This window comes from Apodemus sylvaticus, chromosome 6 (genome assembly GCF_947179515.1).
Source record: "Apodemus sylvaticus chromosome 6, mApoSyl1.1, whole genome shotgun sequence".
NCBI classification, from domain to species: Eukaryota; Metazoa; Chordata; class Mammalia; order Rodentia; family Muridae; genus Apodemus; species Apodemus sylvaticus.
Genome location: NC_067477.1, coordinates 18,979,565 through 19,001,317, shown reverse-complemented (window position 1 = coordinate 19,001,317; position 21,753 = coordinate 18,979,565). Strand labels below are relative to the sequence as shown.

The 21,753-nt window shown below is 46.4% G+C and overlaps 1 protein-coding gene across 1 annotated transcript; it reads right to left on the bottom strand.

Annotated features, from left to right (window-relative positions):
- Positions 1–2,733: 2,733 nt before the first annotated feature.
- On the bottom strand, positions 2,734–8,887 carry LOC127686783 (alpha-1-antiproteinase-like). Its single transcript, XM_052184819.1, has 4 exons — positions 8,263–8,887; positions 5,933–6,203; positions 3,744–3,894; positions 2,734–2,949 (listed from the first exon to the last, which is right to left on the bottom strand). The coding sequence occupies exons 1-4, from the start codon at positions 8,885–8,887 to the stop codon at positions 2,734–2,736; spliced, it is 1,263 nt and encodes a 420-aa protein (XP_052040779.1).
- Between the last annotated feature and the right edge of the window lie 12,866 nt (positions 8,888–21,753).

Here is a 21,753-nt window from a genome sequence, read left to right as displayed (position 1 = left end):
AGGATTGAGATATGGTGGAGAGCATATGAAACTTGACATAGGGAAAGACAAGGTGAGACCATTGGTGAAGAAGGTGCAATCTCGTTAGCAGTGTAGACTCCAGAAGTAAAGGGATCAGGGACCCCCCAGGAGGCCAGGGGTAAAGATGAAGTGGTAAAGTCTGTGCAGACCCCAACATATTGGAGCTGTTGTGACTGCAGAAAGACTACCAAGGTTAGCAGCAGCTGTGGAGTGGAGCCAACACGAGCCTGTAAGATGAACTGTGTGTGCTGTGAGTGGCCGAGCCGGGGAGGTGAAGAGGTCGAGTCCCTCAGCCTTTGGAACCCAGAAGATCATGAGTGAGTCCTCCACGGCGGCCACTGGGTGACAGGATTTCATTTACACTGCTTTGTTTCTAGTATTTTTTCAGAGTGTGATTGTGCTTTGAGTCTTTACTTTTGGAATAAGGAGTATATAAAATTGGTTTTTTTTATTTTACTGGGACACAGAATTAAGAGACGTAGGATATTTTAAAAAGATGGAAGTTTTAAAGACTATTAGTCTTTTGGAAGTTTGAATATGTTTTATATTGTGATATTGATATTAAGATGAATTCTTTGGAATAAAGAAGAAAAGAAAGGCCATGGTTTAATAGAGATGTGTCACTTGACACATTTTTGTCTACTTTTGTAGAGACTTTTGCCTACGTGACACAAACTAGAGTCATCTGGGGAGAGCGAGCATCTCTTGAGAAGATACCTCTATACTTGCCCTGTAGGCAAGTCTGTGGGCCATTTTTATTGATCAATTATTGATATGGTGGTGCCCCCTAGCTGTGGTAGTTTAATAAAGCAGGCTGAACAAGTCTTGAGTCTTGGTGATTTATTTTTATTTTATTTTATTTTATTTTATTTTATTTGTATTCAAACTCAGATTTCATGGAAATTTCATACCCTGGAACACTTTTTATTCTCAGGTAAACTGGTATCACTGGTTACCCTCATGTGAATTCAGACGAATAATAGTTTCTAAAAGCAGAAGTGAGAATGAGAAAGTTTATGTCTGTCTGACTGTCTGTATATTACTATCTATCTATCTATCTATCTATCCATCCATCCATTTATCCATCCGTCATTCATCAGATAACTGTATCATTAGTTGTCTATTAATTATTATGCTCAATGCATCTACCCATGATCTATTTACCATCTCTGTGGCATTTACAACAACACTACTTACCTATCATCTGTACCTATGTACCCACCTAGTGCCTATCAATCTCTCTATTTAAATATGAGGGCAGACTACATTTAAGAACCTAGTTGTATTCTGATTGCACAAACTTGGTGACAGGGAAGGTTTGTGATTAGGGAGTCTAAGGTGAGGACAGCTGCAGCATCATCTGAGTGAGAGACATAAGACGCAACAAGGGCATAAGTGGAGGCTGACCTCAGTCTGAGCATGACAGGTTCCTAATGTCCCAGGAGGGTAGGCAGGGTGGATGGCAGTAGTCTATTGTTAAAGAAGTGAGGTCATGGGTACAGAGAGTGATTAGGGGAGTGGGTGGAGCAGGAGATGGGATAAGGGTGGAGTGTGTGAAGGAAAGGCCCGTGTGAACAGAGTCACTGTCCTGAGTACCAGGATGCCTCAGAGGCCAGGGTCAAGGGTAAAGTGAGATCATCAGTTTGCACTCAGTCTTTGTCCTTCCCGAGGCAACTGAACCTCAAGCATGGAGTTGGATGTTTTTGCACAGGGTTAAGAACAAACAGGCTGTGATGGAACTGATCTTCATGAACATTAATCTTAACAAAGGTGACCTGCTGGAAGACGGAAGTCAAGCCGTAAGACTCTGTGTGTGCCGTGGTGGGGCGGAAGTGTTGCTGGAGTTGCATACAAATGGAATGATCTGGAATATTAGAAGCTCAGCTACTGAGATCCCCTGCAGCTGGAGCCAGGAATCTGGGAGACTTCGTAGAGGCAGCAGCTGATGTGAGACTTTGGGTGACTGAGGGCACAGACCGAGTCCCTATGAGTTCCCATCTATTTGAGCAACTTGTTCACTATAGCTTATTAGTACTGTTTGGGGGGAGAGGAGTGTAGATACCTGACAGTAAGAACATGAATCCTGTGGGTAGATCAAGAAGGTGTGTTAGTGTTAACACATGCCCACACAGCCATGATAACTGCGGAATGGTGTCATATCTTGTGCTGTTGGAATGGGGCTCTGGAAATTGGAGATATTCCTCTGTCTTGATCTCTCAGTTTTATGACTGTGCTTTGTACACAGTTGGGTGCTCAGTGGATACTGACTCTAGTGATTTGTATGAAGACATTTACCCTCATGGAGGACGGTTTCCTTCTGGAAAGAGCATGGAGAGTCCTGTGTGAGAGCAGAGCTGATGGCTCTGTGAAGATGTCCTTGATCCAACTGAAATTTCAGCAACTTCTTTCCTCAAAGAGACCCAGGGAAATTCCCCATATGTTTTCCTTCTCAGGCCCAGGTCAAGAAGATAGAAGCTTAGCTGACACCCTTGTGAGCCACTGGGCCAGCTGGACAGCCAAGCACAGATAGTCCGGAGCTCACGCTTCCAGGTTGATCGTAACAGAATCTCCATGTCCCTCTAGGAAGACAACCTGCCCCATGGTCCAAGAACACCTCTCATAAAGTCTCACTTGCTGTTTGTTTTATTGAGCCAAACTTCAAAAGAATATAACTCTGCTACAACTCAGGTAATGAGGGGAAAAAATCACAATTCAGGGACTGTGTACAATATCCGATATGTTGACTCTAGTGGGATTCACTACTCTCCCCATGAAGAGAAGGCTGTTGCTGGCCTCATCCAGAATTAGTAGTAGGAAGGATCTATTGAAGTGGAGGGTAGCAAGGCTTGGCTCAGGGTAGAAATTGATGTTGGAGACATCCTCCTCCTCTCCATCCTCATCCACAGTCAGCTCCACCCTGTGTACTGCCTTTGGAGACCAAAGTTCACAGTGTTGAGGGAGCGGTAGCTCTTGCTAACCCCACCTCCAGCATGTTACACTGACTCTCTCTGCACTGGGCGGAGGATGCCCAGAATACAAGCCTTGTGCCATGCCATCCTGCTAGAGGAAGGCAGATGATGTTGCAGAATGAAGGAGGCTCATTTCTGCATCCTTGTGTGTTCCAGGACACCAGGGCTTGTTCTCCACAATGTCTGCATCCTCCATAAATTCCCCTCACTCCACCTCTGGCAGCACGCAGTGACTCTCTTCATCTCCTCGCTGTGCTCCTGGCAAAGAGGCTGCCTGGGTTTCAGGGAGCCGAGGGCTATATAGCCTCAACTGTGCTGTGTTGCTCCTGTGGTCCTTACCCTATTCATTGACTCCACCCCACATTCTGTTGTAGCTAAATTCTTAACCTCTGCAGTGGGTAGTGGAACACAGGGATGATGCAAACTATATGACTCCACTCTCTAGTGACCATTAGGGTTCCTTCCTGTCCCCAGGGGATCAGATTACATCCACACACCCAGCATTGGTGCATCCAAGCTCCTGTCTCCCCCTCACCAGATAATAAGGCCGAGGATCCAACTGTTTATTTCCCCAAATTAGCCACCTCTGAGGGACAGCCAGCTCAAGATGTGCCTGGTGTTGAGAGTCACCATTTCCTTGTTCAACCTCAGAGAACACCATGAGTTCTCACTGTTGCTCTCTGAACAAGTTCGGAAAGGGAAATCACATGAAGCCTCAGGCATAAGGAGCCCGGCCACAGGGCGTTCACCTACCGTGGTGACCCTCAAGGGTGCTTTTTGCAGAGTGATTCCTGAGAGGTCCATGTGTTCGTTGAACAGTTTAAGGTTACTGTTAACATGCCTGAACCTTTCCAGCTGAAGAGCAACGGGTATGGAGAATTTAGGGAAAAACAGCCACCTCTTTCTGCTCAGGGAAATGGAAGAAGAAAACAGAGTTGAAATCCCGTTGTCTTGTAATCCACCCCAGCCAGTGCACTCCCAGCACACAAACAAGAGCAGCTGTGTTTACTGCACACCTGCCACAGGCAGGCTGTGCCAGGGACTCCTCAAGGCAATTTGCTTCCCCTTGGCAACCCTGGGAAATGATCAGTGAGCTTTCTCTAAACTCTGAGATGGGGACATCTAAGAGACTATGAGTTTGTTGCAAGCTTTAGGAAGCACAGCCAGCCTTCCCGAATCCTCCCAAATCCCAAGCAGTGCTTAGGCCCTAATCATGAGCTTTATCTGTCAGTCAGTCGAAGCCATCCTTATGAAAGGTGTGTCCCATGGACTTTTCATCCTCCATCAACAGAATCTCTCCTTGCACTGGTTACCAATCTTTGCTCCCTAGAAGGCCTTATTGTAAAGGTCACAGGTGCTTTGTTATTTTGCTGTAGAGTTTCTTTCTGGCCATACCTAAAGCCTTCTTGTTATTGTCATGTGGAAAACTCTCCCTAACATTTTTCTGTGTTTAAATGTGTAATAAAATAGACCTAGATTTCAAACTCTGAAAGTTCCCACCCAGTGCCTTCTGAGGTGGTGCAGATCTGAGTTATATTCTTCACTTCATAGGTTAGTGGATGGGACACAAAGGTGCACTGTTTTAAACCCTGCCAGCCCCTGAGTGGTCCTGCTACTCCTCATAGACAGGCTGCAATTGAATTTCTGTCTGTGCTTCAGTGACACTTGCCTGGGTCAGGGCTTCTCAGCCTTTAACACAAACACAACTGCCCTGGAACCTGCAGGGCTTGAAGTGCACCCAAGAATTCAAGCTTTCCACAAACATTCAGATGAAGCAAAAGATGCTGTCACAGGCTAGACTTTGTGTAGCAAAAGCATTAGATACATAAGGGCAGTGGTTCTCAACCTGTGACCCCTTTGGGTGTTGAATGACCCTTTCACAGGGCTTCCCTGAGACTATCAGAAAGCACAGTTATTTACATTAAGATTCCCAACAGGAGCAAAATTACAGTTATGAAGTAGCAACAAAAATAATTTTATGGTTGGGAGGTCACCACAACATGAGGAACTGCATTCAAGAGCCATAAGGAAGGTTGAGAGCTTCAGTTCCAGAGATGTTAGGCAAACTGTTGTTAGACCAGGACAGAGGAAGGCAAATGGCTAGAAAGCCAAGCTTTCCTGTGCTACCCTCTGCACAAGGCAGCCAGTAAAGAGGCTGGCTTCTGCTTCTTAGCAGGGTCACCAACAGGTCACCCATCATAAGTGGCCACCCATCATAAGTAAGTATCTAAACACCAGTTGCATAGTATTGTGGTCTGTTCATAGCCTTCTTAGTGACACAGTGATCTGTCCCTTCTGTGGGTGAGTGTAGTTGCTCATGTGTGTACATATATGAGGAGGTCAAAGAAAGACAACAGTAGTGTTGTTCTTTCCAACCTTTCGTTTTTTCTTGAGACAAGTCTCTCACCAGTCTGAAACTCAGTGTGTGATGTGTGTTGGTTAGTGTTTTTTTGGTGGTTTGGTTTTTCTGCTTGAAACAGCTAAGGAAGACGTCTAGGAAGAGGAGCCTCAACTGAGATTGAAAAGATGACTCTGTCAGCTTGCCTTGGTGCTAGGATTGCCAGATTTTTTTGTACATGGGTTTTCAGGATTCAGCTCTGGTTCTCATACGTGCAAGGCAAGCCCTTGGCCAACTGAACCATCTTCCCATTCCCTCATCCACTATTGTAACTCCATAGTAAACCTCTCACACAATGACACAGTTGGCCTATACTGTGGTGATGCTGGTGATGACTGTGATTTTGTGTATTTCTCCCAACTTTGGAAGGTGTGGATTGCTGAATCCTGTCTGACCATTTTTGTGTGACCAAGTACCCGATCCTGTGTCATGCCCCAAATACTTGAAGGCTCCTTACCTTAAAATCAGAGCCACAGTGGCCATGGAAAAGGTCTAGTAGCACTGGGGGGAGGGAGGGAGGGAGTCAAAATAGTTGGGTTCTTACTTCAGTGGAAGGGGTTGAATCCACGTGTCAAAACTCTGCTCCAACAGTGCCTTTTCACATTCCTTAAGTTTTCCATCATTGGGAAGAAAGAAGACCCCTGAGATTCTGCAGGTGAACGGCAGCTGGAGGACATAGCTGTGCATCTGGGAGAAATACTGCAGCTGGAACCAGCCTATCCTCTGCATCATTGGTACCAGGGTATTGGTCCCATGACCTAACGAGAAGTACCTCATCCCTGTGTACTTCGGGTTAAAGGAATGTTTCCATTTCCCTGATAAGAAAGTACACAGGAATCAGAGGGGGCAGCAACATCTAGGGCACATCATACTTTGTCTATCAGGTAGGCTCTGAGGCCTATACATGCCAGGAATGTTCCTTGTGGCAAGTCACAAAGGCACAAGTGTGGGATCCCTGTCCACACAGATCTTATGCCGGTAATATAAACAACATGATTGATAAGAAAGCCAATGAGCTATCAGGGGATACTGAGCAGGGAGAGAGATCAAACAGAAGAGACAGTTACATACACACACAACAACAACCTAGAAAGTAGTGCCAATTAAAGACTTAAGCATACATCAGTCAAGTCATAGAACAGTTGGGGGAGGAACTTTCCTAAGAGAATAAGATGAGACATGAAGCAGCCCAGTGGTGGGAAGGCATTGACTTAGGAACATGGGGAAGATGAGCAGCTGGAATGGGAAGGGAAGAGCGCATGAGAGGTGAGGCCAAAGAGGGCAGGAGTCCACCAGTTCCCGGGTCAATGGTAGGAGTACTAGGTCTCTGAAGCACACCCCTGAGCACCAGTGGGGTGCTTGAAGCAAAGCCCTGCGTACATTCCTTTCACGCAGCAATCACTCAGCAGCTGTTAGAGAGCTGTTTCAACATTGTGCAACTCTACCAAGTCAGAGCATGTTCTTTCCCCTGACATCTGCAGGAACAGCTGGACTGCAATCCTTTGGACATGAGCCCAAGAGGTTCTACAGCCCAGCCTCCCCTGGGCTCCTTTTATGGCTTCTTTCCCTACAGCTAAGGTTTTGGCATGGACTCTGGTGGTGAGCTCTTAAAGACTCTCTGGGCTGGCCCACAGGGCTGTGGGAACACTGGATCTCAGAGCTCCAGTTGGGGCTAGAGGAGCTGGGGAAGATGAGAAAGATGACTTTCTTGCCTTGTAATCCTGACTGGGTATGGCAAACCTTCCCTTCTGCATAAAGCAGCCCACTGTCTTGGGAAAAATAATCAGAAAGTCATGAAACTGTTATTAAAAGGAAAGAGGAATGAACTCAGGGGCAAGTTGCTCCCTCCAGCAGCTCAACTACTGGCCCTACTGGCCATTTTTTAGGGTTCTAGGTTTCCAAAATCCAACCTGAACCTCCTCTTAAAGAGCCAGTCTGCCACCTGGCCATCCATCCAAACTACCAAGAAGCCACTCAGACTCCATGGACCAAACCAAAGGTACATAGCCTTCTTTTTCTATACTCTTTAGAGTATCAACAGGAGGGGTGCCCATGACAAGGTAGGAGACCAGGTTATGTGTGAATGTCAGAGGTACAACAGTTATTAAATGAGGTGACATTTCTGTGCTCCCTTGTTTTCTTGCTAAAGCTGACAGCCTCTCCCTCTAGTGAGCTGGACCATGTCAGCTGTCTACAACCCTCCTGTGCTTTGGAGTCTCCCAACTCCATGTCAGATCCGCATGTCTGCCAGAGCCACCTGGTTGCTACCCTAACCCGATCCTACTGTCTCAACCCTCTACTTCCTAAGTTATTGTGATGGTATTGAGCAACACTGCCTGGTAGGCTGTAGGACCACTGATCACATGCTTGGAGTCCTTAGGAATGTATTGAGCAGTATTGCATTTATTTCTACAACCTACCCCCCAGAATTGCTCAATACCTTCCTAATGACTCAAAGGACTAGATCAGTGGTTATCAACCTTCCTAAGGTTACAATCCTTGACTATAGTTCCTCATGGTGTGCTAACCTCCACCTGTGAAATTGTTTCCGTTGCTACTTTATAACTGTAATTTTGCTACTATTATGAGTTGTAATATAACTATAAAAACTGAGTTTTGGATAATCTTAGAAGACACCAGTAACAGGGACCCAGAGGAAGAGAATCTCTGGAGTAGCTGGAGTTGAGGAGATTTGAGAGACATAGGTGTGGAAAGGATTAGGGAGTTGACTCCAGAGGGAGCTATCCAGAGATGGCAAGGAAAGGACAGCACCCCAAGCTGAAAGAACAGAGAATACCCAGAAAGAGCTAGAGTCTTGAGGAAGTCTTCTTAAGTCAGCAGGAGGCAGAAAGGTTTCATTCATAGTTCACTGACCTTTGAAGAAATTATAATTGGCCAGAAACAAATTAGTTGGTGGCTTCAGATTTCTCAGGAGCCTTGTAACTTTGCCATGGGTCTTGGCACGGATGGCCAAGTCTATCTGCTTTTTGGCCAACTCATGGTTCCCAAAAGAGATGAGGATGACATCGCTGTTGTAGGAGCTGTTGGCTAGCGTGAGAAACGTCTTTTTTGGCTTTAGAGTCTTGTCTATAAAGAGCAAACTTCCTGTTTGGACCCCGCAGTGGTCAGCATGCAGGAGGGTACTCAGTAACTCCCCATACTGCATGGCAGCTTTAGTATCTAAGGCTCCTGTGACTCTGAATCCTAGATCCTGCAGGACCTGGTGTCGGGCTTCCGGCTTCGGCTGCTGGAAGGCCAGCAGCACGAGAGGCACAATGATACTGAGTGGAGAAAAGATGATGTTCCTGCCAGTTTTGGGCTGTGGTAGCTGTTTGTACAGGCTCAAGGCAAAATTTTGGTTGTTGAAGAATGACCGTACCCCTTGGATCGCTGGTATTCGAGACACATTTGAAGTCTCTGTTGGTGGTGTCTCTGGGTCACAGGAACAGGGAACCAGCCCAGGCAGGAACAGCCAGAGGAACAGGATGGTGAATGCCATCCTAGATTAAAAAAAAAAAAATCAGTAGGATCACTCAGTTTGGCCCTGTGGTTCAACAGAAGACACAAAGCTACAAGGCCCTCTGCAGAGGCCTTAGGTTGGGGAAGGGCTGGGAGTGCTAAGGGACTGGCAAAAGCTTGGACACAAGCTTGGGAGTATGACCAATCTGAGCCTGACTGCCAACGTCTTCCCCTCTCATTGGAGGCTGCAGGTATAAACGGGAGTAGGGAGAAGTGGATAGATATTCCACCAAACCGTAGAATGTAGCAGACCAGCTCTGACGGTTACCTATGGGAGTCTGGGATTTAGCTGTGACCTCCTATGGTCTGTGTGCATATGTTCTCAATATCTGTTCAACACCAAGACAAGTTCAGTCTAACACCTACTCACCTGAAACCTGTCTGCCAGTGGCTGCTCAGGCGCCCGCCTTTGCCTCTCTCTGTCCTGCTTGTCCTTGTAGTCTGAGGCTTGGGACCTGGATCAACCCCTTCTGTATCCACTGGCTTGTCCTTGAGTTTGGCCAGAGAGGAGAGGCTGATGGATTTTACATTTCCTTGTTGGTGCAGATCTACCCTCCTGCATCCTACTGCAGCCAAGAAAACCCTTCTCCCTGGGTCCAGCTTTTCCCAGCCATTCTCTACTCTTATAACTTGGGACAATTCCCCACTGTTATCCACCTCTGTGGCCCACCTCAGAATACCTCCTCCTTGAGTTCTCACCCCAACTCTTTTCACCCCTACCCTCAAATCTCCTCAGTACAGTCTTGTCCTTCCAGTCATTGAGAGGGCTCCAGCTAGGCAAGGCTTCGTTTAATCCTAGAGCTATGCAAAATCTTGGGCCCAGGGAGGTCAGGGAAGTAAAGTGCCCTACTCAGGGACCACAGCCAACTAGTGACAGAGCCTGTCACAGACAGTCTGTGTCCCAAAGATGCAGCTGTATCTTTTACTGCCCCCTGGTCAGAATTAGGCATTCCTCTATAATTAGACCCTCTGAAAAATAGCCTTTGCTTGCGATTTGCTTCCCAGCAAGGCTGAGGAACTCTTGGAGCTGAGCCCAACAGTGGTCTCTGATCATGCAGAGGACCATATCTCCAGAGGCAAACGGGGAGCTCTGGGGCCCAGGCCTCAGACCAGAGGAAAGTAAGTTTTACTTACAAGACGTGCACTGTGAGTCTGATTCACCCGTAGCTGCCCCGGACAGATGAGTGAGGGAACAGAAAACACAGCTTGCCAGTCCAGGCAGTCATGGGCACAGGACAAGGTCAGCATGTACCCATCTTGGGCAAGTCTTCCAGCCCCAGTGCAGTGCTCACTGGTGTATGGGGAACCTGGAGGCACAGAAGCAGCTGAGGCCTCCTGCTGTGGATGGGGTCACACATTGGTCAAGTCAAAAAACAAGAACAGAGACAACCTGGGACATCTCTCCTGTCCCATTCACACATCCTTCCATCCACTCACACCTGAAGCACTTCCTTCTATCTAACAATGGCTAGGCATTGAGGAGGGAGTAGGGGTGTGTGTGTTCAGTGTGTGTGTGTGTGTGTTTGCCTATCTGCCAGTTTTCAGTAAGGTGGCTATCATTTGAGAGCACATCTCACCACTGTGTCACCTTCTGGGGCTGTGGTAAGGGTGTGGGGACCCTGGACTGGTGCAACCCTATACTGGATGAAGTATCTATTGCTTGTGCATGGGCTCTTGGCCAGCACATTCTATGTTCTTGTTTCCTTATCCAAAGAATTGAAAGTTGGCACACAAAGGTGTTCAAACAACACAATAACTTTATCTGGAGAGAAGCCTTATGTCCGGAGCCACAATGGGGCAAGCTAATACACTAGCAGGTGATCATCCTGAAATGGCCTGCTTCGGATTATTATATAATCTGCGACAGGTGAGCCCTCATTAAGCAAGGCTGTGAGGGACTATTTTAGGAAAGATTCCTGCTATTAATATGCTTTTCCTGCTATTATTAAACATATATAATAATCAATAACTAATAGCACACCCCTTTGGAGCAGATCTCTGCAGATCCACGGAGATGTACTGTCTTATAGTGATGCTATGTAGACAAATAGATGACTTAAGTTTTAATGATGATCCTATAAGAATTTCTGAAATTATATCTGTGATTATTAAGCACTTTTATAGTGAGATTGTTATTAGGTCCTTTTCTGATAGTCAAAACTGCAATGAGAACTCTGCCAGTCTCCCAAGCGTCACAAGTTAATTGCTCTTAGATGGTAACCAGACTTTCTCCTACTCAGAGCACATTCCAAGAGGTTGTAAAACAATTAACCAAAGATCATAAAAAGGGAACTAATGATTTATTATAGGTGCTAGGACAGAAGATAAAATATTGACTGGGTTTATCTACACAAAACTTCACAAATAACTTAGTTATGGTTTTAAACTTTCTGTGAGCCTGTAGAGCTCAGACAGGTGATAAATATTTAACTAGATAATTACTCCTAATGGATATGCATGTAAAAATTCTCTGATATAAACTTCTATTTCAATTTATGGTTTGATTTTTGTGCGAGCTTGTGATGAACTTTCTAACATGTGATCATGTATTCTGAAGGATGTGTAAGTACTGAGGACAAAGAGAGGAAGAAGAATTAGAGTAGAAATGTTTCCCCTTCCCCAAGGTAGAGTAGAATTTTTGCCTTTCCCCTCTTAGAAGAATGTTTCCCTTCTCCACTTAGAATCTTTCTGCTTTTCCCTCTTAGATAGCTTTCCTAGAAAACTTTTTACAACTTAGTAATCAACTATAAGCACTTTTCTAAGTGTCCCATTTTCACCCAGTGACTTCTGACTCACAGGCTGAAAGAGCTCAGCAGTTCCTGCTGAGATAGAACAAAGGCCACGTTGCTTAATCCTCCCCTGTCAGGCTGCATGCGTTGTTAATCACCTAAGCCAGCAGCCTTTCACCCTCAGAAAGAGCAAGAAAGATTCTTGCTTTTTAGAAGTTACCATCAACATTTTCAGGACAATTAGAGAGCTAGAAAGCCTCAGACTTTAAAGCCATCACCAGGGTCTTACTCTGTGACTCCACCACTACCTTCTCTGGGCTGGGAGGCTCCTGGCAGCCTTAGTACAGATTATAGAGAAGTATGGAGTTAAGTTTGACAGTGGACCACAAGAGGAGTACTCAAGGCCCCCAGGCTGTAGCCTGGCATCTCTATTTATGGGGTGTAAAGGAGGGCAGGGCTGATTACTTAGGGGTGTAGTTTGATGGCTTTTTATTTTGACTGATGGATTAGGTCATATGTTTCTTTTTTCTTACTGCTTATGTTTCTTCCCATACGCATCAGGTTCAAATTGTATGCATGCCAAATTATGCATATGCATAAGATGGCGAATATAGTAAAAGTTCACTTCAAGGACAGTTTGCACTGGTACCAAAACCCAGTTGAAGCCAGATCAGCCTTTCTATTCTTCCTACTCCAGCACACCCGACTAGCAACTTGAATAGAACTTGTCCTTGAATAGAACTTTATTGTTGTTAGGGGCAGAGAAGCTTCTACTATTGTTGAGAGAGAGTATGTGTAACTCTTTGCAGGTGGGTTTCTGAGGCTACTGGGGGTATGGTTTGGAGGGGAGAGAGAGAGAGAAAGAGAGAGGGGAGAGAGAGGGAGGGAGGGAAGGATGGGGGGAGAGAGAGAGAGAGAGAGAGAGAGAGAGAGAGAGAGAGAGAGAGAAGAATGTGTAGGTAAAGGCGGAGTGTCTCCAGGGATGAGCAATACTTTCCCCTCTACATAGAAGCACAAGCAGTGCTCTGACTCATTTGTCTACTAGGGTGTTCCTTTGTGGATTCCCCACAAAAGGCAGTAGTCATATCTTGCAGGTAAGCCCAGAAAAGTTAGAGTGACTTCTTCAAAGAGAACAACACATAGAAAATGAGGGAGGCGGGCCAAAGTGGGCCACACGGCCCCAAGATTCATGTCCTCTCTGCTCTAGTGAACAACTTCGTGGGAACCAGTACATTTTGGGTTACCTCAAAGGCCGAGGGAGGAAGAGAACACAGAGGGCTGGTGAAATTCTTGAGTGCCAAACATCTTCATAATCACCAGCTTAGATCTGAGATCTCCACACAGACAATCCCACACACATCCAGTCCTTTCCTCAGTTGAATAATTTGCCCTGGGGTTTCTTTGGCTTTATTTCCTAAGGATGAAATGGGCAGTTGTTCTCATCTGGAAAATGCATTTGGGACTCTGTCTCTTTGTGGGAGAGCACTGTGACCCACCAACCATGGTTGTGGGGTGAGCAGAGGGCATGTGCAATCATCTGTACAAATCCTACTCCTAGATTCTGTGCAATCACCTCTTCATTATCAAAATGAAATGCCTGAGGTAGGTTAGCTTAATAATAAAACTGATTCGAGGATTAAAGAATACATTCATGGCCTTGGCTCAGTTCCTCACATACCTTTCTTGTTGTCAGTGTCCTCAGGCAGCTAGTGATACCATGTAGAAAGGAATCTATGTCCACACCTACAAGTCTGGTCCCGCTCCTACTTCTTTTGAAGCCATCAGATTTCAGTCTTAGGAGCTCTGTCCTAACTTATCTTGCCCTATTTGTTCTCTAAAGCACTCGTCTTTAGACCCCATAGCTCTTGAATGATGTTTGTACCATTAACAAATGACTCTGGAGACACAACTCATCTGTGAGTCTGGTGGGCTGGTAGTCCTATTCATCTAGTCCAGATATACAGGAGCCATAAAAGAGGCAGGGAGGTGGGGTAGGCTAAGGTGTGGGACTATGGTCCCATAGGGAACAAAAGATATGGAAGAGAGTTGGAAAAGAAGTTGGAAGAGAGGGATGGTGCATTAGGGCAAATCTTGATGAAAGATGCCACCTACTAAAAAGGCTAAATATTCAGCACAGGAAAACCTTGGGAGAGGGGTAGGGTAGTGCTTAGTCAGTAAAATGTTTGCCATGCAAGTGTGATGCCATGAGTTTAGATTCCCAGTACCCATGCCCAACTGGGTGTTGTAAGACACACCTGTAACCCCAGTACTTGCTGAAGGCAGAGAGCAGATAGATTCCTGGAGCTTACCGGCTAGCTAGCCCACATAAAAATCTCAAGTTCAGGTTCAGTCATAGAATTGGTATCAATAGATAAGGTGCAGTGTGATATAGGAAGACACCTGGTGTCAACCTCTGGGCTCCACATTGCCAGGTACACATCTGCATGTAACCACATAACTGTAACACACACACAAACACACACAGACACACACACACACACACACACACAGAGAGAGAGAGAGAGAGAGAGAGAGAGAGACCTTTGAAGATGCACAATGAGTCAATTTCTAGTAAAGAAAGACAAATAGGCTCAGACAATCAATGCCTTGAAGGCACCTTAGCGATCAAAAGGAAAACTGGGTAAGCTGTTTCCACCTTGGTCACCATCTTGGGTCCTGTGCAGTACATCCTGGAGGATTATTGTAGTAGGGGTTTTTGGATCTGTTTGAACAGAGAAGAAATAGAGCCATGGTGATTAGTGATGTCTGCTATGGGCAGGAGGGCAGAAGGACTGGCATATAGACCAGTGCTTGCCATTCACAGAGGCCAGAGAGAGCTCTTGTCACAGAGATGAGAAAGTATAGGTTGGAAGAGCTCGAACCTTTCCAAGGCTACCCCACTGGAGTTGAAGGGAGAATTATTTAATAAATCTCATTTTATGTGTTTTATGCTCCACACCATAAATTCCTCTCTGCTCTACCATGCCTTCTCTGGGCACTGGTGGGAAGCCGTAACCAATTCTCAGCCTGTCCAATGGGAATAAACACCTGATAACAACTGAGTATTGATTCTGATCTCTACACATGCACACCCACATACCTCTGACCTTCACCTGCCTCTGTTGATGGAACAAACAAGCCTTTGAGCCGGTTTCCTGACCCTCACGTGGCTGGTCTCAATGCTGTCTCAGGGTGATTGCCCCTACTGCTTGAGTACCTACTGCATGCTTGGAGCTTTAGGTGTGGCACCATATTTTCAAACCAGCCTCAAACCCTAGAAGGAATTGTGAGCACCCTGCCTTTGTGAAAGGCAAAGAGGAGTTCAAGTGTACTACCCAATAAGACACAGCTCACGAGCGGCTAGCTCAAGGAATGGACTCTAAGCTAAAATGCTTCTTCTTGGGTAATACCATTGGGTGCCCAGAGTCAGTCATGATAATAACTCCATGCTGATTGCCTCAGTCCTGGATGTGAATTTCCTTCAGATCCCAGAGGACCACACTCCTCTATTGCTTCATTCCTCCAAAGGCAGATGTTAGTATATGCTCATTTCCCAGGTTCCCAACTTTGCAAGAGGGACCTCCTTTCCCCAGACTCTTCTGAATGCCATCCTTACTTGGATCCTCAAGTTCAAGGACAAAGATCTACTCAGGGTGTGCTAGTCTCCAGGTCCCTCCTTTTCTGAAGACTATGTTACTCTGCTATTGTGACCCACAAACTGGGTGGCTCACCCCCTGGAATTCATTCCATTGTACAGTTCCATAGGCCAGACATGCTGTTGACCCAATTCATTCATTAGCCCTGCCCAGACCTCTTCTTGGCTGTCAGGTGGTCATATTCATGTTCACATCCATGGTGATCCCTCAGTAGCCTGTGAGGTCCACTGTGTGTTCAAGTGGCTTACCCACACCCATGTCTTCTCATCCAATTTTATAACAATACTGATTATGTTAAAATGCATCCATCACACTCATTTTCACTTGATTGACTCTGGGAAGATCCTGGTTCCAAAATATGTCTTTGTTCTGTGTTGCTGGAGGTAAGAATGTCAACATATGAAATATAATTATCCACATCAGCACCTGTCAGAAACTGTATCTTCATGGATAATACAACAAGGGATGTTATATTATTATGGAAAATTTCAGATGTTTAAGCATGTGGAGGAAGTCCAACCACATGATGGACCACCCAATGCAGGCTGCACAACCTGTATCACTGTCCATGGTGAGCACCAGGACAGTCCTCTGAACAAATAACAGGACACCACAAAGTCTATAGAACCCTTGTCTCTCATCACAACAATGCTGGCAATTCAAACTCATTTAGGAACCTTTTTGGATCTCACAGTGTCCACAGTGTGTAACCCTGGACTGACATATACACAGCACAAAGATGTGCGAGTTAAACGTGTAATTTAGAATGAGAAGCTCAATGGATGACAACTTGGTTGACTTGATTAATTTAACCAGCCTAATTTCCGGGGTCATCGACTAGCAATCAGCCTCAAAACATGTCCAAACATAGCGGATGCCCGCTGGGAAGAACTAGCCCTTTAGAAGCAGTTTTGATGGTAGAGTTTTTAAAGTGGTTCTATTAAATATGGTTCTTTAGGGCAACCCTGGGGCTGACAACTCTTGCCCTTTCCTCGGGAGCTTTGCTCTCACTAACTTTTCTAGTCCTCGTCCATCTCCTCCATGTAAAGAGAGATTAAAGCCATGTATTGGATGGGGGATGCAGCTCAGGGGGAGAGAAGTAGCCTTGCACGCTGAAGTCCCTTGTTCCATCCCCCAAATAAAAGCCTGTGTGTTTGTGGAGGATTGAGCAGGATTATTGTGGAAAATAAAAAAAGAAAGTGAGGTGATTTAGCCAACAAGGCAGACAAAACAACCATATGAGGGTAGAGACTGGGTCCTGTCGGTGCTTCCCTAGCCTGGAGTGTAGGTTAATATTAACAGACTCAAGGTGATGTGAGGTTGTGCAACAGAGGGCCAGGCCACTAGCTCCATGGATGGTCTCACCATTCCCATATGTCTTGGACTTCAGTTGCCCTCCCTGTAATGCCCAGGATGGGGGACATCAGTCCTGGGCAGTAGAGTGTCACCACCTGCTGTGATGATGTCACTTTGAACCAAGCATGCCAGCTGGTGTCGTAGCACATCAGTGTCTTTCCATGCAGGATGTGAGTGTTGGGGGCATAGGGCTTCTGAAGCCATTTGTGTCAGTATCTCTGAGCACAGGAAACACGTACACAGGCAGAAGAATCATGTGTAAGGTGGGGGGAGGCCTGGGGTCTACTACCTTTAGTTTTGCCTCCATCCAACTCCACTGCTCACTGCCACCCACACACCACTTGGGTGGGAATATGTTAAAGGCCCTGAGAAGCCCTTCAGTGAAGATTAATCCAAAACTACCTGACCCTGACCAAGGAACCTCTCCTAGTAACCTGATGAAGTTAGGTCCTGCAGGCCAAGTCCTCATTTGGGTTTTTTTCTGTCTTGTTTCCAGTGGCACACCAGGTGCCCGGCACATAATACATGCTTAGTTAACAGTTGTCAGGTGAATTAGCATGTGTGCTCACAGAAGAAACATCTGGCCATCTCTGTTTCTTTCTTTCTTTCTTTTCATTTTTTTTAAAAGTTTGCTTTCTTCTATCTATCATTTGCTGGGTTTTCTCCTCAAGGCTTATTGTTTCCTGATAAAAATGTTTGAAAGAAATCTTTAAAACAACATGCGATCCAGATTTTCAGTTCACTGTTTGTTTATGACATTTCACTTTTCTTTATTTATATTTGAATCTCACATATTTTACTGTGAAATGTAGTATACTATTTTTTATAGCCCACAGTGTAGCAGGTCTCCGTGAGACCCCTTCATACCTCTCATGTGTTGGTTGATGCTCTCTCCCCAACTGCTCTTCTTCCTCCTTTTCAGACTCTAAACCCTCCTCCCTCCAGCTTTTCCCAGTTCACTCTCATGCCATGTGGGTGCTCTCACCTGCACCCCTTCTCTCCCTTAAAGCTTCTGTTTCCCTCTCATGGCCCCGTTCCACGTTCCTAGTGTCTACAGACTTGGGAAGCAGTCCATAGGCCATGTGTGCGATGCTGTTGGTAGAATGTTCTCGATGGCTTCTGAATCTTAGCTCCCTTACTGATCATCTACCTGATTGCTGGTTGATTATTGATTGTTGTCCTACTATGTCGACAGAGGGAATAGCCATCAGTCTGTCCACTCTGTTCAGCCTCTGTCAGGCGCTGCTATGTTTGGGACATATATATGCATATATATTCTGTCATGATGATCAGCACCAACCCCCCGTATACTCTTTATGCTTTGTAATGTCAAGCAGCAATTCTCTTGATGAGTTCTAGGAATAGTCTTATTCAGAAAGGGTGTGTCTACTTGGTACCACATTTATATTTTCTGTGTTTCCATGTCTGCCTTGAAGGTTATTCCTTACCACCTGAGCTGTCTGTGCCTCTTCTTGAGGTGCTCCCTTACCGGCCTCATTGTTCAGCTCTCTGATCTTAATCTGGCACTTCCAGTGTCTTCTCTGACTGTCTTGCTACAATGAATCTCTAAAGACTCTGTTACGTGTCCTAGCTCACCTCCAGATGGGTCCTTTTGCCCATGGCTGCCTTTCATGTCTGATACTCTGGAAATATCTAAGGTGAGGGGAGATACGCAGCAGTAGAAACAGGCCAGGGAACCAGGAAGGCACCAAAGGTGAAGAATGGGGTCATGGACCCACATAAGAAAGAGTGAAGAGGTGGGCACAGGGGCAGCCAGGTTATCTGAGGAAAGTCTGGAGTTTCCAGCAGGAGATCAAAGGGTCCCTGGGACAAGAGGATGAGATCAGAAAGCAAAGGAGTGAGAGGATCTTGGACTGTTGCCAGGAGCAGTTTTGGGAACTGTGTGTATGTGTGTGTGTGTGTGTGTGTGTGTGTGTGTGTTTTATCAGCCAGTACTGACGGATGGGTTAGGGCTCATTCAATCCCAGTCAAGGTGTGGGTATGTGGCTGGGTTTAGATTCTTAGGAATTGCTCAGGAGACAGGTGAGGTAAGTACAAGAGAAGCAGGTGCCCTGTGTGCCCCAGATCCTCTGCCAACAGAGACCAGGGATCAGGAGGCCCAGGGTCAGCCTAGGTCTGGAAAGGTGCTGTAAGTTGGAGCTGGTCATGAGGTCAGCACCCATCACTCACCTGTAGGCCCACTATGTGCTGGGAGCTCAGACGAAGGCTATGTTCCTTCTCTGTCTCTGTCACAACTGAAGCTGGGTGCCTCAGAGTCCCTCTTTACAAAGTGTGCTAAACCAGGTGGATGGCTGGCAACTTCCCCAACTCCCTGTGGGCTAAGGAAAAGGCTAGGAAAAGATGTACTAATAAGGATTCCCAAGGCCAGCAGAAGATACAGGGCTGGATGTGCAGCACCAACTGTCCCTCTTGCTGAAGCTCTGGGGAATGATGAATTGAGTGGGAAAAGGAGCATTCAGTGCTTGTGTGCCCAGGGGACTGTTAGTGGAGGAAAGCCTAAGACAGCTTGTGAGCCTGGCTGTGTGCTGCTGTGAGGCCTAGCTGTCCTCTAGGTCTGGTCCAGTAGAAGTAGCTAGAAGTCTTGGAATCAACGAAGGGAGAGGGTTCTGTGGCTTCCCGAGTCCACCATAAGGAGCAGCTGAGACTAGAGCAAGCAGTTTGCAGATGTCAGGGGCCTATGGCAGTGCCTGAGCCATGGTGTTTTCAGTCAGAACTAGCTGCCCACAGTCACTGCATGCGCTTCCACTCCTGCCCTGGGAGGTCTCACAGAGGGGCCTGGCACAGGTGCCCTGTAGTCTGATTGTTTGGTAACAGAGAAGAGATGGGTCAAGTACCTAATGCCACAGAAGGAGTCCTTGGTGTGGCTGAGAAAAAGACCAGTGGTGTCCATTCCTGGGAAGGGGAGCTTTGCCTTGAGGGAGGAGAGAGTGAAGGCTCTTCATCCTGCCATGCCCACCTGCTCCATGTATCTGCCTCCCGGACAGACGCATGCACTCTAACACAGATACAGGGATACACAAAGACTGACAATGACAGAAACACACACACACACACACACACACACACACAGAGAGAGAGAGAGAGAGAGAGAGAGAGAGAGAGAGCGCACATACAGATAAGCCTATAGGAACACACAAGCACATACATCCCAACATGGAGGCCTCTGTCATTGGAGGTCACACAAACACAACAGGGAACACACCGACTCTCTCCCCAGAGCCCCAGTTCTGACACAGAAGGAAAAGCTGTTCAAATAATGCAGACTATCACCCAGTGACCTTGCTCTGGACTCACATTGAATGTCGAGGACAGTGACTTATTCCTGGCTGCCAGTGACAGCTGCGAGGATCAGGGAAGCATCCTGTTCTCAGCTCAAGGCCAGAGTGCTCCAGCATGAAGTGCTCTGAAACAATGCTCAGCATGACATAAAGTTTGGGAAAGTGCCAAGCTTTAGCCCACCATAAAACCCTAGTTACTAGCTTCTCCTTATGTCTATCTAGGTGAGCAGCCCCATAACCATGGGCAAATGACAGGTCAATTTGGCTTGCTTGGCTTCAGTTTACTAACGAGGAGAATGGTGCCTCATTTCTCACCAGACCTGTGAAGCGCTACTATGGATATTCAGGGAAAGAATGTTCTATAGTACCTCCTTGGGGGAGGGTGGGTCTGATTCCCAGTGAATACCCTCACCAGAAGGACACTATCCCTCCCAGTGGCACATAGGCTACTGAGATGGAAAAAGGGAACGTACTAAATCAAAATAGATTTTATCATCCCCAAGAGGAATATGGAGGCTCTGAGGTCACACATCCAGTGTGTGTCACTCAACTAAAACCCAGGTCCTGACACCCTTCAGTCTAGAGTCAGTGCAGACATTACGATGGTCTGAACTTTGATGGAGTTGGAGGAGGTTGGAGGCACCAGGGCATTAGTATAAGGGGAAGTGTCGTTTTTAGAGAAATACTTGATGTGTGTTAATTACTTAGTCCTGGGAAATCACACAACTATGACTTGTTTTAATATCTAAAATGTAACAATCTTACTATTCAAGTTACTTCCCAGGTCAGAAGAGTCCCCCCTCCCAGCTGCACGATTCCACCCCGCAGTCTGAACAAATGATAACAGGTTTGAAGGATGGCTTCCTCTTGTCACCTCCCCTGTCATGTAACCCTAAAGCCCACGGGATCCCTGCTTATGCATATGCACTTATAAAATATCCAAACCCCGCATTCCTAACCTACGCAGTGGGAAAGGTTTGTGATCCAGGTCTGACTCGAATAAAGGCTCTTTCTTTCCATTGCATCGGACTGGCAATTCTTAGAGTTCTTCTGGGGTTCCTGAGACCTGGGCATAACAAGGGCTGAGGAAGATGGGGAAGACTGCCTGGCCATGGTGACAAGGGTGAATCCTGACGTCTATTACGAGGCACTAGATTTGTATTGATCCTTGGAATACTACACCGAGAGCCTGGTAGGGGCAGGTGCATACCACATCAGGAAGATCTCAGGGGGACCTAGGGGAAGGAAAGGTGTCCTTCTCATGTAGGTATCTATCCTTATGACCTTTTAGAGCCATTCATATAGCATGGCTTCACAGTCAGCGAGGACATCAGGAATAAAGTAAGTGGCTTTGTGTCCAGTTGCCTGATTGGCAGGAGAAGCTAGAGGGAAATCACCCAGAGTCCTCTCTGTTTACTAGAGGATTTATGAGTCCCCTCTGGGAGGGAAGGAATGACAGTGATAGAGGCTGGGGTCCTGCTCCAGCCCTGAGGAGAAAGAGTTCTACCAAATGTCTTCTCTAGCCATTCTCAGGAAAGTCCTGGTGAGATGGAGAGGCCAGGCTCAGAGAGATGACACGGTACAACCAGAAGGGGACAGGGCTCTCTCCCTTCAGTGCTGGAGATGGGACATCATGGGGATCTCCTAAACACAGATGCAGGAGACCCCCTACACACCTCAGGGGACAGAGGAAGACATAGACACCACAAGGAGAGGATTTTCTGGTTGCAGTCAGGCATGGGTGAAACTACCCCGTGTTTAATGTTATCCAGAAGGGGACATGGCTCTCGGGAGAGAGGCTGATTT